This window comes from Tetrao urogallus, assembly GCF_951394365.1.
Source record: "Tetrao urogallus genome assembly, chromosome: 9".
Classification (NCBI taxonomy): domain Eukaryota; kingdom Metazoa; phylum Chordata; class Aves; order Galliformes; family Phasianidae; genus Tetrao; species Tetrao urogallus.
This window is the reverse complement of record NC_136822.1, coordinates 21,606,286-21,618,790: the sequence shown is the minus strand read 5'-3', so window position 1 is coordinate 21,618,790 and position 12,505 is coordinate 21,606,286. Positions and strand designations below refer to the sequence as shown.

The 12,505-nt window shown below is 45.6% G+C and overlaps 2 protein-coding genes across 2 annotated transcripts in view; one reads left to right on the top strand and one right to left on the bottom strand.

Annotated features, from left to right (window-relative positions):
- IFT80 (intraflagellar transport 80) overlaps positions 1-6,284 on the bottom strand; it is a gene marked incomplete at its 3' end in the record, with an annotated part of 35,827 nt that extends 29,543 nt beyond the window's left edge. Inside the window, exon 1 of the mRNA XM_079539647.1 lies at positions 6,065-6,284. The remainder of the gene's footprint in view (positions 1-6,064) is intronic.
- Positions 6,285-10,524: 4,240 nt separating this feature from the next.
- SMC4 (structural maintenance of chromosomes 4) overlaps positions 10,525-12,505 on the top strand; it is a gene marked incomplete at its 3' end in the record, with an annotated part of 31,244 nt that continues 29,263 nt past the window's right edge. Inside the window, exons 1-2 of the mRNA XM_079539646.1 lie at positions 10,525-10,669; positions 11,790-11,968. Of these exons, the coding sequence (XP_079395772.1) occupies positions 10,540-10,669; positions 11,790-11,968 (309 nt within the window). The 5' untranslated portion in view covers positions 10,525-10,539. The remainder of the gene's footprint in view (positions 10,670-11,789; positions 11,969-12,505) is intronic.

The window sequence follows — 12,505 nt, the reverse complement described above, 5'->3', positions numbered from 1 at the left end:
ATGCTCCATCACTTAAGACGGGATCATTTTTCCACTAATAACATATGCATATGACCCTCCTGCATGGGAATATGAATTATAAGACAGACCATACCTGTTCTGGTTAAATAGCAGGATCCCAGAAACATATTGAAAAAACACACAGAGAATGGGGACTATATTTTCAGTTACCAAAGATATTCAAGTGTCTGGAGTCCATATCTGAAGGTGTTTTCTTTGGTCAGAGCCCTCATGATAAGCTTATCCAAAGTGGATAAAAAGAAAGTAGCTTAACCAGTTAAAATCCAGTTTCTCCTATGCAGAACTAGATAATCAGTCAGAACTGTGATATCAACAAGAACCTTCCAGCAGTCAGCAGCTAACGTGAAAGCTTCCAGCACACAGCTGGGTTCAGCTCACTGTGGGTGTTGGAAGGCACTGCAAGCTGGAGCAGGCTGGGAGGTTCCTTCTGGTCCATGGAGTAGTTTGACCACACAGCTCATCTGCAGGAGCTCAATACCTGGCTCCTTCAGTAAAGAAATATGTTATCAACGCTAGCAGAAGGTAAACCTAAGACATCATTGCACTAAATGCACATGAAAATCCCAGCAGGCAGGATGGGTGTGCTTCCAGAAACCTGAATCCACTTTCATTGTGTTCTGGCTTCCCATGTTTTATTTTGCACTTCGGTTTCAAAAACAAAACAGAAACAAAAGCTGAAAACAAAACCCGACTGCAAACAAACAAAAAGCATTCTGCTAGATCTGGCAGGAAATAAACATCAAACACACACCACTGCTCTCTGCAGCGTTACTCAAATGAATACAATTACACTTTGTCTTCATTTTAAGCATATGAACAAATAGGCAACAATCCTCAGCCAAATCTCTGCCACTGTAAGGCATTCCAAGCAGAAGAGTTAACACTGAAGAAGAACAGTTTGTACAAATCAGTTTCTTTGAAGTGACCATTTAAAATATAACACAGTGAACTAAACATTTTTGCTTTTCCTTACCACGCACATTCAGATCTAAGAGAGCCCTCTGCACAACTGGTTTATCCCACCTCCCTTTTCCTTTACAAAATTAATACTAAAACAGCTTCCTTCTCATTCACTTAATTCTTAGCTTCTAGGATTATCAATACTGGTCCTTCCATATTCATTGCAATGTTCTAGTTACAGACTATCTCACAGGTGTGAGATTCTCATTTCTTGTATATAAGCAGTAGCTGGATTCACAGGCATACCACAGCTAATGCTATCTTTCCCAACTGAATAGCATTTCAGTTACTAAAAAAGCATTTTTTGTTCTGACCATCTCCCTCATTTGATGTAGCATATCTGTTCAGCCCACAGCCAGGACCTTTTTCCATTGCACAACAGCTTCCTCTATTCATTGGATTACATTCTCATGGCATCACCAATGCTGTTCAACACTACATGGCTGAGCTCTTCATGGCAATCATGTACGTGTTTCACTGATACTACAAGTGGAAAGAAAAAATTATAATCAGCCTTGCCACAGTAAGCTCGCATACACAGAGAACTCAAAGAGTCCATCAACTTTCAGTACCCAACTTAAAGCCTTCAGAGTCGCTTTGCAAAGAATATAGAGAATTTTGTAGTATTGGACCAGCTCTCGTTGACCCAGAGTGAATCTGATGTCTGTAAGTTCTGCAAAAAACCCCTCCAATCTGATACATCCCAGGACAATCAAGCACACAGACAAAGCAGTGTGATAATTTTGGCATAAGTCACACCAGGAGAAAAATGGCCACATCACAGAGCAGAATCCTCTTCCACTGGGAAGCATCCAACTCACCGACCAACCTTCTGCATCCCTTCCTGTTCTACCAGCCCTTACTTCTGTCACAAGGCATCTTCCCAATAACAAAGCACAGCAAACTGTAGCCTAGCAGGAAAGAATACACTTTCAAATAAAAACATCTTGGCACTAAGATAGAAGCATCTGGAAAAACAATCATGTGTTTTAAAAGTGTACCATAGCACTACAGCACAACAAATCAAGTTATCGTGGCTATCATCCTCATTTCTGTAATTTCTCTACTTTTCCAACATGTGAACTTACAACTTATGAGAATCAAATGAATGTGACCCATTAGATACTGGGCTTTTTCATTGCATTCTTAGGCAGAAGTTGTTCCAAAGGCCAACTTTCAGTGGATTTCTCTGCCTTCTTCTGCCTTCAATTTAACTTTCAGGTAGTAGTGGCTTTCAAAATTATTGTCTTCTTATAAGCAATTAAGAAAGGGAAAAATTTAGCTATATGCTTGGAATAGACAGAAGCGATTCAATGGAAACGATTCAATTTCACCTTTTTAAAGTATCAGTTCTGCAGAATATTGTTCCCTTATCTTCATTAAGTACAGAAGCTGTCCTCAAGTTTAAATTGACTCTCCAGTTCTGGAAGAATGTCAAGTGGGAGATTAGCAGCCTATTCAAATACAGACCATAAAATACGTATGTTTTGTTCATTACATTTCATAGACTCTTAAATGCTGACCTAATAGAAAATGATCAATAATATACAAGCTGAAAAAATAGGTCCAATTCCTTACGAGTTGTGCTTAATACACAGTTTAAAGCTGAGTATTTCCTTTGTGTTTGTAGAGAAAGCAGTAACGTGCCCAGCTCAAGTAGGAAGCAAAAGACTATATTCCACCAGAGATGCAACTCAGAAGCAAGCCCAAGAGGATTAAATTTACATTTGCTCTAATTTCACAAACATCTGGAGTTCAACCAGGAATTGATGCAACTCTGTAAAGATGTGAGACTCAGTTTCCATCAGATTCAGCAGATTTCCAGGATTCCTTATCACAGACATGAATGAGCTGCTGCAGGAAAATTGTAGGCTTGACACACGTGCTATGTGATTAGTAGCTAAACAGCATTTTAAATTTTACTATTTTAAAAATACAGTAATTCAGAAATAAATGATTGCATTTTAATTGTATGAACAATTTGCTTGCACATGTGCAAAAAAAAACCTCTGCAAGTTATTTCTCTCTCTCTATATATATATCTGTATCTATCGAAAGTGCCAGATTACACTAGGAGAAAAAGTCCAAAGCCTTCTGCATTGAGCTTTATCCCCATTCATTCTTTCACAATTGGTTCAGCGCTGTTTTCTATTTCAGTTTCACTGAGGAAAAGCTAACAAATAAAACTACGATTGTTCACAAACACATCTCTTCAACTGTTTTCCAGAAACCACATTTTCAGGCTGAATTTCCCAGTCATTGCTGAAAGCTCATCCCTTAACAACAGCTAAGAAAAAGTAGTGAATTGATTATGGTGAAAATTCCTCATTCCATGAGTAACAGCAATGCTAATTAAACCGTATCAGAGGTAGCTCCCAAATTCCCACCTGTCTGCCTGACCCCTACAAGACTGACCATAGAATCCCCATTTGCTTCATTCTTTTAGGGAACGGGGAAAAAAGGGTTTCTATTCTTTCACTTTTGTTTAAATTCAGACTTGAAGCACGTATACAAATTGGGAATTACTCTATTCAGCTCAATAAATTGAATTAAAATCACATCCTGTCTTCCTTGTGTAATATCCCATGTTATCCCCAGGGTATCTACTGCTCTGTACAACCCCGTGTCACAGCTAGAAGCAGGGCAGGCTACGAGACTGCAGTTTGAACAGATGATACCAACTGCAGCTCTAACACTGTTAAGGTGGTAAGTCATAGGGGTATGCTGAGAACTGGGCAATACAAAGGGCCTGCACATCCACAAAGAGCAAAAAACCCCAAAATCTCCCACTGCACTGAAGTTGGCAGATGGTCAACTCACTTTATACTGCACGCAAGCAAGAAGCATTGCATTAAAAGAAAGTAAAAGTTGATCAAGCTGATCTCTAGAAGCTGGACAATGACAGGTCAAAGACTTTCAAGTGCATACAGATTCTAACTGAGATACAGTGACACAATCATTTACATGATTTAAAAAAAAAAAAGAATCCCTTTTCTTTTCAAGGGGTAATGGCTCTAAACTAAAGGGGGAGATTCAGATTAGATGTGAGGAAATCCTTCACTCAGAGGCAGTGAGGCCCTGGGCACTGCTGCCCAGAGCTGTGGGTGCCCCATTACTGCAGTGCTGGGGGCCGGGGTCATGGGGGGGTGTTCCTGTCTATGGCAGAGGTGGGGCTGAGGTGATTTATCATAGAATCCTAGAATGGCCTGGGTCGAAAATGACCACAGTGCTCATCTGGTTTTAACCCCCTGCTATGCACAGGGTCACCAACCACCAGACCAGGCTGCCCAGAGCCACATCCAGCCTGGCCTTGAATGCCTCCAGGAGGATCCCTTCCATCCCAAAGCAGCCCACAGTTCTATGCATTCCTCATCAGGCCCAGCTAAATTCAGCACCAAGCACTGCAAAAATTGCACTTCTGCTCAGCCAAACTTCTCTCCCCATTTTTCCTTCCCATACATAGGGGATGTAGGATGCCACAGTGAGCTGACCTTCAGACTCAGGCCAAACGATGTCCTGCTATTGCTCTGTAAGTTTAGTGCATTTATTCCATAGGAAGTACAAAAAGCTTTAAAAAAAACCAACTTGGCCTTCACTCTGTGAACTGAACTCTTATCCTTCCTAATTTCTTAAGTGCAACCGTTGTCAGCAGCCAGAGAAATCAACAAAGTTTAATGCACGGAATGAACTTTCCTGCCTTCTTCAAATACATGGCTCTCTCTACCCATACAGAAAGCCACGCTGGACTCATCAGCACCAGACTGCTATTGCCCTGTAACAAACCTCTTCTAATCAGACTCACTGGGAAGCTGGCCACGTTAGCTGCACTCACCAAAGAGAGCGTGCTAGATCCAGAAATTCAAGGTTCTGGCTAAACTTGGGCAGAAGTTAACTGGAAATCATCCACCATTCCCATTAAAATAAGGTCATGGGCAGATGGCCATATCCTGATGGAAACTCTACAATTGGCCAAGAGCTGTTCTGCCTGAAAGAGCTGGCAGATTTAGGGCAGCATATTGCTTTGAGTCTGTTGTTGAGCAACTCCCACTGCTACCATTTGTGTAGACAAACAGCTTCACCACCAGGACCTTTGACTGCTGACAAAAGAATATAAACTCAGTTGAGTACATTGATGAGATTTGCTTCTTTGTGCACGTAATTACACCTATTGGCAAGACAGTTTAATTGACTTGTTATCAAACTTTCCAGTGTTTTCAATAAGTAAAAAGAATGTATAAAATGTTAATACCTACATAAGGACTGTCCAACTTCTATGAGCAAACCATAGAGCTTTTCCAAGTCACTCACGTGCCGAGTTCTTGGATGTACCTCATGAAATTATCAGAAATCCATCTCAAAATAACATCCCAGCCCCAGCAGCAGGCTTTTGCCAGTCAGGCACTCACAGCCTGAATCAAGGACTACTTTTCTTACCTGTGTTTTTGTTTCAGAACAACATTTACAATGAGGTCAATGTAAAATAAAACAAGCAAACTAAAAAGGCAAGTTTCCTGAAGGATCAAGCCCCTAGTAAGCTTAGTTTGAAAACTGGCAGGTTTGGGAAGAAACAATAGGTACATCTGGCAGTATGTGAGATATACAGATCAGTCTTACATCTCCGCTGACAGCCAGAACTCAAAGCTTGAGAGAGATACTCGAGACACTGCAGAAAACACATACAAGATATGTCCCAGAAACGGCCTACATTGATACATGGTGAAGCAATTTCAGTATTTTGGTCATCTTCAGTTTTGACAGTTAAAACAATCTGATATCTGTGCAGCAGCAGTGCAGACGTATTGGAAGCTACTGATCTATGAAAGAGCCAAGTGTGAAATGAGCTACCAAAGAGGACAGAATTTGACCTTACATACAAAATTATACATCTGCTGAATGAAAGAAATATACCTAGTAATGTATCAGAGAAAACTACAGTAATGCAACATACTGATTTTGAAGCATTTTTACATTGGTAAAACTGGTGTATCAGCATTCAAAACTGCTTTATTTCGGACTATTTAAATGCAAATGATTTCTCATGCACAAAGTGGTATAAAGTTAGAAATGTTTTAAATTGCCATACCATCAGAACTTGTAAGAACAAAGCTCTCAGCTTGGGACTGCTTCTTCCCACCAACACTTCTGGGAAGCCAGTGAAGGTCTATGGGATAAGTATCATCTGGAAGTTTCACTACTCGAGTCGTCTCACTCGTTAGAAGGTTCCATTTCAGAATCTGGTGATCATCACTGCAGGAATACAGCTCGTCAGCTGTGGTCCATCCCACACAGCTAACTAATTCCTTATGTTTAATTAAATTAAGGAAGTCTGAAAGTTTTAATTGTTAAAAATACTTATTAAATGGTCATTACTTCAACATTCAACATACTTGAACATTACTTCAATGCTATTGCACAGAATACTTTATATATAGGAAATACAATTCTTCATTCTTTCCCTGCTTGTTTGTTTCAAGAAAAGCTGGTAGAAACTCTATGAGAAATAAAGCAGACAAACCATACCGTGTGACAAATATTTTACTGCAAGATTTATGATAAATAAAATCCTTTAGAGAAGATAAACTACATGAGAATATAGCATAGATGTCAGTGGTTTATTCTGAGATAAAGGATATGTTTTGGTTCCTTTAAAAGTGAAGTCTTCAGTCTCATTTTGGTTGTTCAGATGGAACATTCAAACGAGGTATGCAGGTATATTATAACTGCAATAAAACAGAACGAGCACATATATAGGCAGCTGAAACTCAAAAGGAAGATACCAACACTACAACAAAATGTTTTCAATTAAGCAACATTATATTAGTACTGTGTCAAAATAAGCACCAAATGAGGTTTTAGGGGTTTGTACAGAATCCAGCAGCATCCTCGCACGCTGAATAAGAGCACTTTGTGCCAGGTGTGCTTCGCTAGAACATTGTAGAAGGAAACACTGAAGTTCCCTGGTGCACACACAGCTGTGATGGTAGTGAGGGAAAACCCAGACTTGTCAAGAACCTTCATGTTTAATGACAGCACTGTGAGAAAACACAGAACGAAAAGTCCTGCTGGGAAGACAACCCTGCCAGGACCAAATGATACATCATCTTACTGCCACCCACTGCTACTTGTAATGTCCACCCTGCTTCACTGCAACACAGTATTTCCGTGGGGAGGTCAGTGAGGTCCTACAGCCCCATCCTCATCCGCAGTGCAACAGCCAAAGCCTTTGGGAGGCTCTGTGCTGGGTGAGCACTGCCAGCCCTCAGGGTGGGAAGAGGGGAGCACAAAGGGAGGGAGCAGACAGGGCACTGAGGAGAGCAGTGATGCACGATGTGACCTCTGAGCCTCCAAATGTTTTCCACCATAAGAACAACGACGGGTCAAACAGCTACCATGTGGAATTTGAGAAATGTAAAAAGGATGCTCAAAGGATAAGAGTTCATTTCAGCCCTATGTTACACCAATTAAAACGTGCAATAGCTATATTTATTTTTGAACATTTCTCTCATATTTGAATGTCTAACATCCTCCTCATTCCCCAAACCAAGGGCTGTGCTGTGATCCTCACTATCCAGGCACATCAGTTGGCCTTTCAGCCTTATCCCCGACTTCCCTCACAGCGGTCCCAGCAGAACCGTCACATCTGCGTGCCATGATCCCACCCACCCGTTTTCCGAGCACCTCACAGCACCCCTAACCCACCGGCTGCCGCTCGCCCCGCGGTGACGCCTCGCTTAGAGCTTTTCCTATCGCACTGCACCCTCACGGTTCTGGCAGTTCCACCTGCCGCCAACAGGCACGGAGCTCACAGCGGAGACGAAGGCGTTTGTGGGCAGCGCTCACGGGACGCGGCGGCGAGGAGCAGCGGGCAGCGATGCGGAGCGGCGGGAGCTCGGCCTCCGCAGCCCTGCCGCCTCAGCCGTCGTCCCTCCTGGACGGATCTGAGGGGAGATTGAGCAACGGCTCTGAGGGGGGGGAGGGGGGCGGGCAGGAGCTCTCCTCGGCCCCACGGCCCGTCTCGCCCTCCGCTCGTGCCAGAACCGCCTCCTTTCGCCCCGCAGCCCGAGGGAGGTCACGGCGGGCCGCCTCCCCGCCGGCACCGCTCGGGATCTCAGCTGACGAACCCGTCCCCCGCCACCCTCGCCATCCGCCCGCCCAGCGCCGCCCCTCCCATCTCCCTGCAGCCGCCCCCCGCCCGGCTCTGCCTTTACCTGTGGCGGCGGCGGCGGGGCGGCCCGCGGCTCCGCGAGCTCGGCGTGTGGCGGCGCCGTCTCTATGGCCACGTCTCTCTATGGCCGCGTCCCGCGAGAGGCGCAGCGCAGCGCCGTGTGACAGCGCGTCACCGCGCCGCCCGTGAGCGAGCGCTGATTTCAAAGCGCGCCCCGTTTCCACTTTATTTATTTAAATACTTTTTAATGCTTCTTTTTTTTTTTTCTTTTTGTGGGTTTTTTCGTGGGTTTTTTTTTTTTTTTTTTTGGCGGACCGCTCCGCCGCGCCGTCCGCTCGCCGCCCTAAGCGCCGCCCCCTGACCTACTTCTCCAACGAAGGGATTTAATCCCTTCCACCCAGGCACGGCCGAAACGCCGCAGATATCGCTTCGCCTGCTCCTCCGACACACGGGGGGAGGGAGGAATAAAAATAAAATGAAATGAAATAAAATAAATGAACCCAAACCGGCCACCCCCGCAGGACGCGCCGCCCCGCTAACGGCCGCCAAGATGGCGCGCGGCGCGGCTTTTTCCTCCTTTCAAACCCGCGGCCGCCCCGCCCCCTCCCGCCCCAGCCTGCCCCGCGCCTTTCTAACGAATTTCGGTTCGAGTTTGCCGTTTGGGCGCCATTTTCGAGTGTGGAAGCCGCCGAGTCGCGGCGCGAGCCGGGGCGGCCTGAACCTCCGCCGCCCGTCCGCGTTGTGCGCGGCGCTTTGCCGCGGGGCGGCCGGAGCCGGGGCTTCCTTCACGGCCGGCTGGGCGGACGGGCGGCCCGAGAGACGGAGAGCGGAGCGCCGGAGGTGAGCAGAAGGGGCGGGGGGCAGCGGGCGCCGCGTTCTTCCCCTTCGCTCCCCGCTCTGAGGCAGCGCGAGGCGGCGGCCGTTCCTTCGCGGCGCTGAGTGCCGCCGCGCCGTTCCGCGCTGTTCCGCGCTGCGGGCCGGGCTGTGAGGACGCGCGGAGCCGTGTGTGGGAGCTCCGCCCGCGGCTTTTTACCCTTGGAACGGCGAAAGCCAAACTGTTAGGTTTCCAACGGGTGCCCGGCGCAGGGCTGCGTCAAATGATGGGGGGAGGGTTTACAAAATTAAAAAACAATAAAAAAAAAAGATTTTTGTCGCTGACATCGGTTATCGCTACCGAAAGGCTTGCGATAAGGACGGCTTCCTGCCCGCCGCCGCCTCTCTCTCCTCCCCGCCGCGCGGTGCCGGGCGGAGCTGCGCTGTGGAGAAGCGGCGGCTGTGGAAGAAAAAAGCAGCCCGGTGCCGGGAGAAACTGCGGCTGCCCCGGGACGGCGCTCCGACACGGGAGCACGGGCTGCGACCGCTTTAAAACGAGCTCAGTGTCTCGTTTTTTTTCCCCCCCCCTCCCCCATTGTCCCAAATGAAGGACTCTCATGAGAGTGTGGGCTGGGGGTAGGTCTGCAAACGTCAAATGATTGGCACCAATTGTGAGATGACTTTCTAACCACGTCAGTTTTTTTTTATCTGGTGAGAAGTAAACTTTCTCATCTCCGTTTCTCTACAAACTGCTTTGCCCGCTTTGATTGAAACTCTTTAGAGAGTTTCCCTCCCGCCGGTCGCTTTCTCTTTGGCGTTTTGTGGGAGCCGTGTTGGAGTACCGACGTGTGGACTGCTGTGTGTTTCCTCCCTTCTCGCATAGCTCTAACATCACCAGGGATGAAGGTATTTTCACGTCGCTCTGGTTGTTAGATGCCGAATGCTGGCAGTCGGGGCTGCGCTGCGGCTCACAAAAGGAGCGTATTGATGGAAGCTGTTGGAGGGTGAAGCCTGTGCTCTGACTACGCAGGTCTTTTTGTTTGTGTGTACATACGCTCAGCATGGAGTGCTGAAAGTGTGTGTCGGGACTGAATGCTGCGTGTAAAGAGCTCGGACGTCGGGCTTCCCGCTTCGTTCCTGCCGTCGTCGTTAACTCTTTTGCCCCTGGTGTCACAGCTGCTCTCCCCAAGTGGAGGTCGGTGGCCCTGTGTGTGCTGGGGGGGGTTGGAGCTTTGTGATCCTTGAGGTCCCTTCCAACCCGGGCCGTTTGGTGATTCTGTGAGCTTGCAAACTCCATCGGCTTCAGGAGGTGCACGGCTGCTGTCTGCAGATCAGGGCGGGTCCCTTGTTTTTTGGGGCGATCCGTTTATTAGTTTGTCATAGTTTTTGTTTCAGATTTGGGTTTTTTGTCTTCAAAATACATCTGGTCTTTCGTTTCCGTGTTAGTCGTACTTATAGGTATGTTCCGTAGGGGATTGTAGTTTAACACAGAGATGGTGGGGTTTTCTTGTTTATGTTAGAGAGAGATCCCTTCAGTAGTTTGATTGCTTGGAATTGCCGGGGAGCAGCCAGCTGAGATCATGACGAGCAGGAGCACCAAAACCTCGACAGCAGCCCACCAGAAAGGCAGACAGCCCGTAGAGGAGCCCACCGGTGACATGCAAGTGGAAAAACAAGACGGCAGGCAGCTTGGGGAAGGAGCAGCAGAAGGTAGGTGGGAGCACTGTGCTTCTGGTGCCGTGTAAACCTGACCATGGTGCATAGTGAGCAACAGGGCTCAGCAGAAGTTGCCGACTATTCCAGATTGGACTCGCTCTGTTCTGATCAGGAGAGGAAGATTGAAAGCTTTGACTCCTGACGTGTTTAAACTGCTTTTAAAGCGGTTTGCAAAGAGTTAGCATTGGGATTTGTGACTTACTACAAGTGCAAAAGCAATTAGTGAATTTTCTCCTAATAAGACCTATTTTATGTTCCTGATCTGTACCAGGTTGTGGTACAAGAGCCAGGATTTTTCACACTTATATGCAGCCAGTGCTGTGAGATTTCTTGGAATGGAATAAATGTCACGTTTATTTATTTAACTCTTAAAACGATTTGACTTTCTTTTTCATGAAGCAGTGCATTGTCTTGTGGTTCTTGGGTTGAATTTTTGCTGAAAGTATCTGGAAAAAGAGCAGCGTGTGTCTTTCAGGGTAGCGAGACAGGAAATGATTAAATGATTTGAGCACAGATATTTGACAAACGGATTGATAAATTGAAATTGGTGGTAAAACCTACTGTCTGTGTGAAGGAAAAGCTGCTGGTAACTGTTGAAAAGCTGCTTTGCTTACAACAAGCAGATATCCAGGGGGCCAGTTTGTTTTCGTAACAAACTTCCTGTCTTTGCAGAGCAGTTGTGCTGTCATTACAGCTTTAGAGCATTGTGCAGCGGTCCCCAAATCTTGCAGAGTGACTTGGGAGCACGCTTGAAATGTGGCTTTGCACTTATTAATTAGGAAGACTTTGCCTGTTTCAGATTTGTAGCTTTATTGTGACGGCTGTAGCTATTGTAATTGCGGAGTGCCTATTAAAGTGTGTTAGAATAGGAATTGCATAATGAAAGAACAAACCCACTGGTGAATCGATGGGATGTCTTAAGTGTCTCTTTTTGAAAGATTCGGTTTGTGGAAAGGATTTAAATTCCACTTAGCTCCTTACAATGGTTGCAGTAGTATAGCTCTGGTTAATATAGAAATGGTGTCTGCTTTTGAAATCGAGCTTTTTATAGGTGTTTGGTCATTGAGTGCTTATGGCCTTAATTTTCTTTCTGCTTATTTTGGATGGTTTTTAGCAGTCTCAAATGAGGAGTCTGATAATCGGAGTTTAGAAGAGATTTTGGGTAGCATCTCTCCTCCCCCTCCTCCAGCAATGACCAATGAAGCTGGTGCTCCTCGTCTCATGATAACTCACATTGTAAACCAGAACTTCAAATCCTATGCAGGGGAGCAAACTTTGGGACCTTTTCATAAGGTAATTTTCTTCTCCCTGTAGCGATCTCTAAATGAAGGTAAGGCTTTGCTGCATGCTGGTGCCCCTTCCTGTAGTTTCACATAACCTCACGTCAGAAAAACTGAAGAGTATTGAGCTTTTAGAATTGCTTTGCTGGTGATATCCTCTCTTTTAGTTACTGAGCAGTAGGGAAAACAGCAAAGTGCAAATTCTTGATTCTGTACAATTGTAATTTGTCAGAAAGCCTGCAAAAAGGCTCACTTCTGTCTTTATTTCGTTTGCTGGGGAATTTTGAGGAGCATGTTTGAAGAATGAGAATGTTTTTAGTGCCCACAAGAGATTTTCGTGGCTAATCATGAAACTTTCCTTGTGAATTTGCTTGCTAAGTGCAGTATCACTTTGAGTTAACAAGTTCTGGTTTAGAAGGCTGAGCTGTGTGGAGGTGTTTTGTTCTCTTAAATAAGTTGTACTGCTCTGCCTCTGGTTGCGAAGATTAAGCTATCAAATAAGCTGCAGTTTCCTGTGCTAGAAATAATTATATTTTGAACTATTTACAAA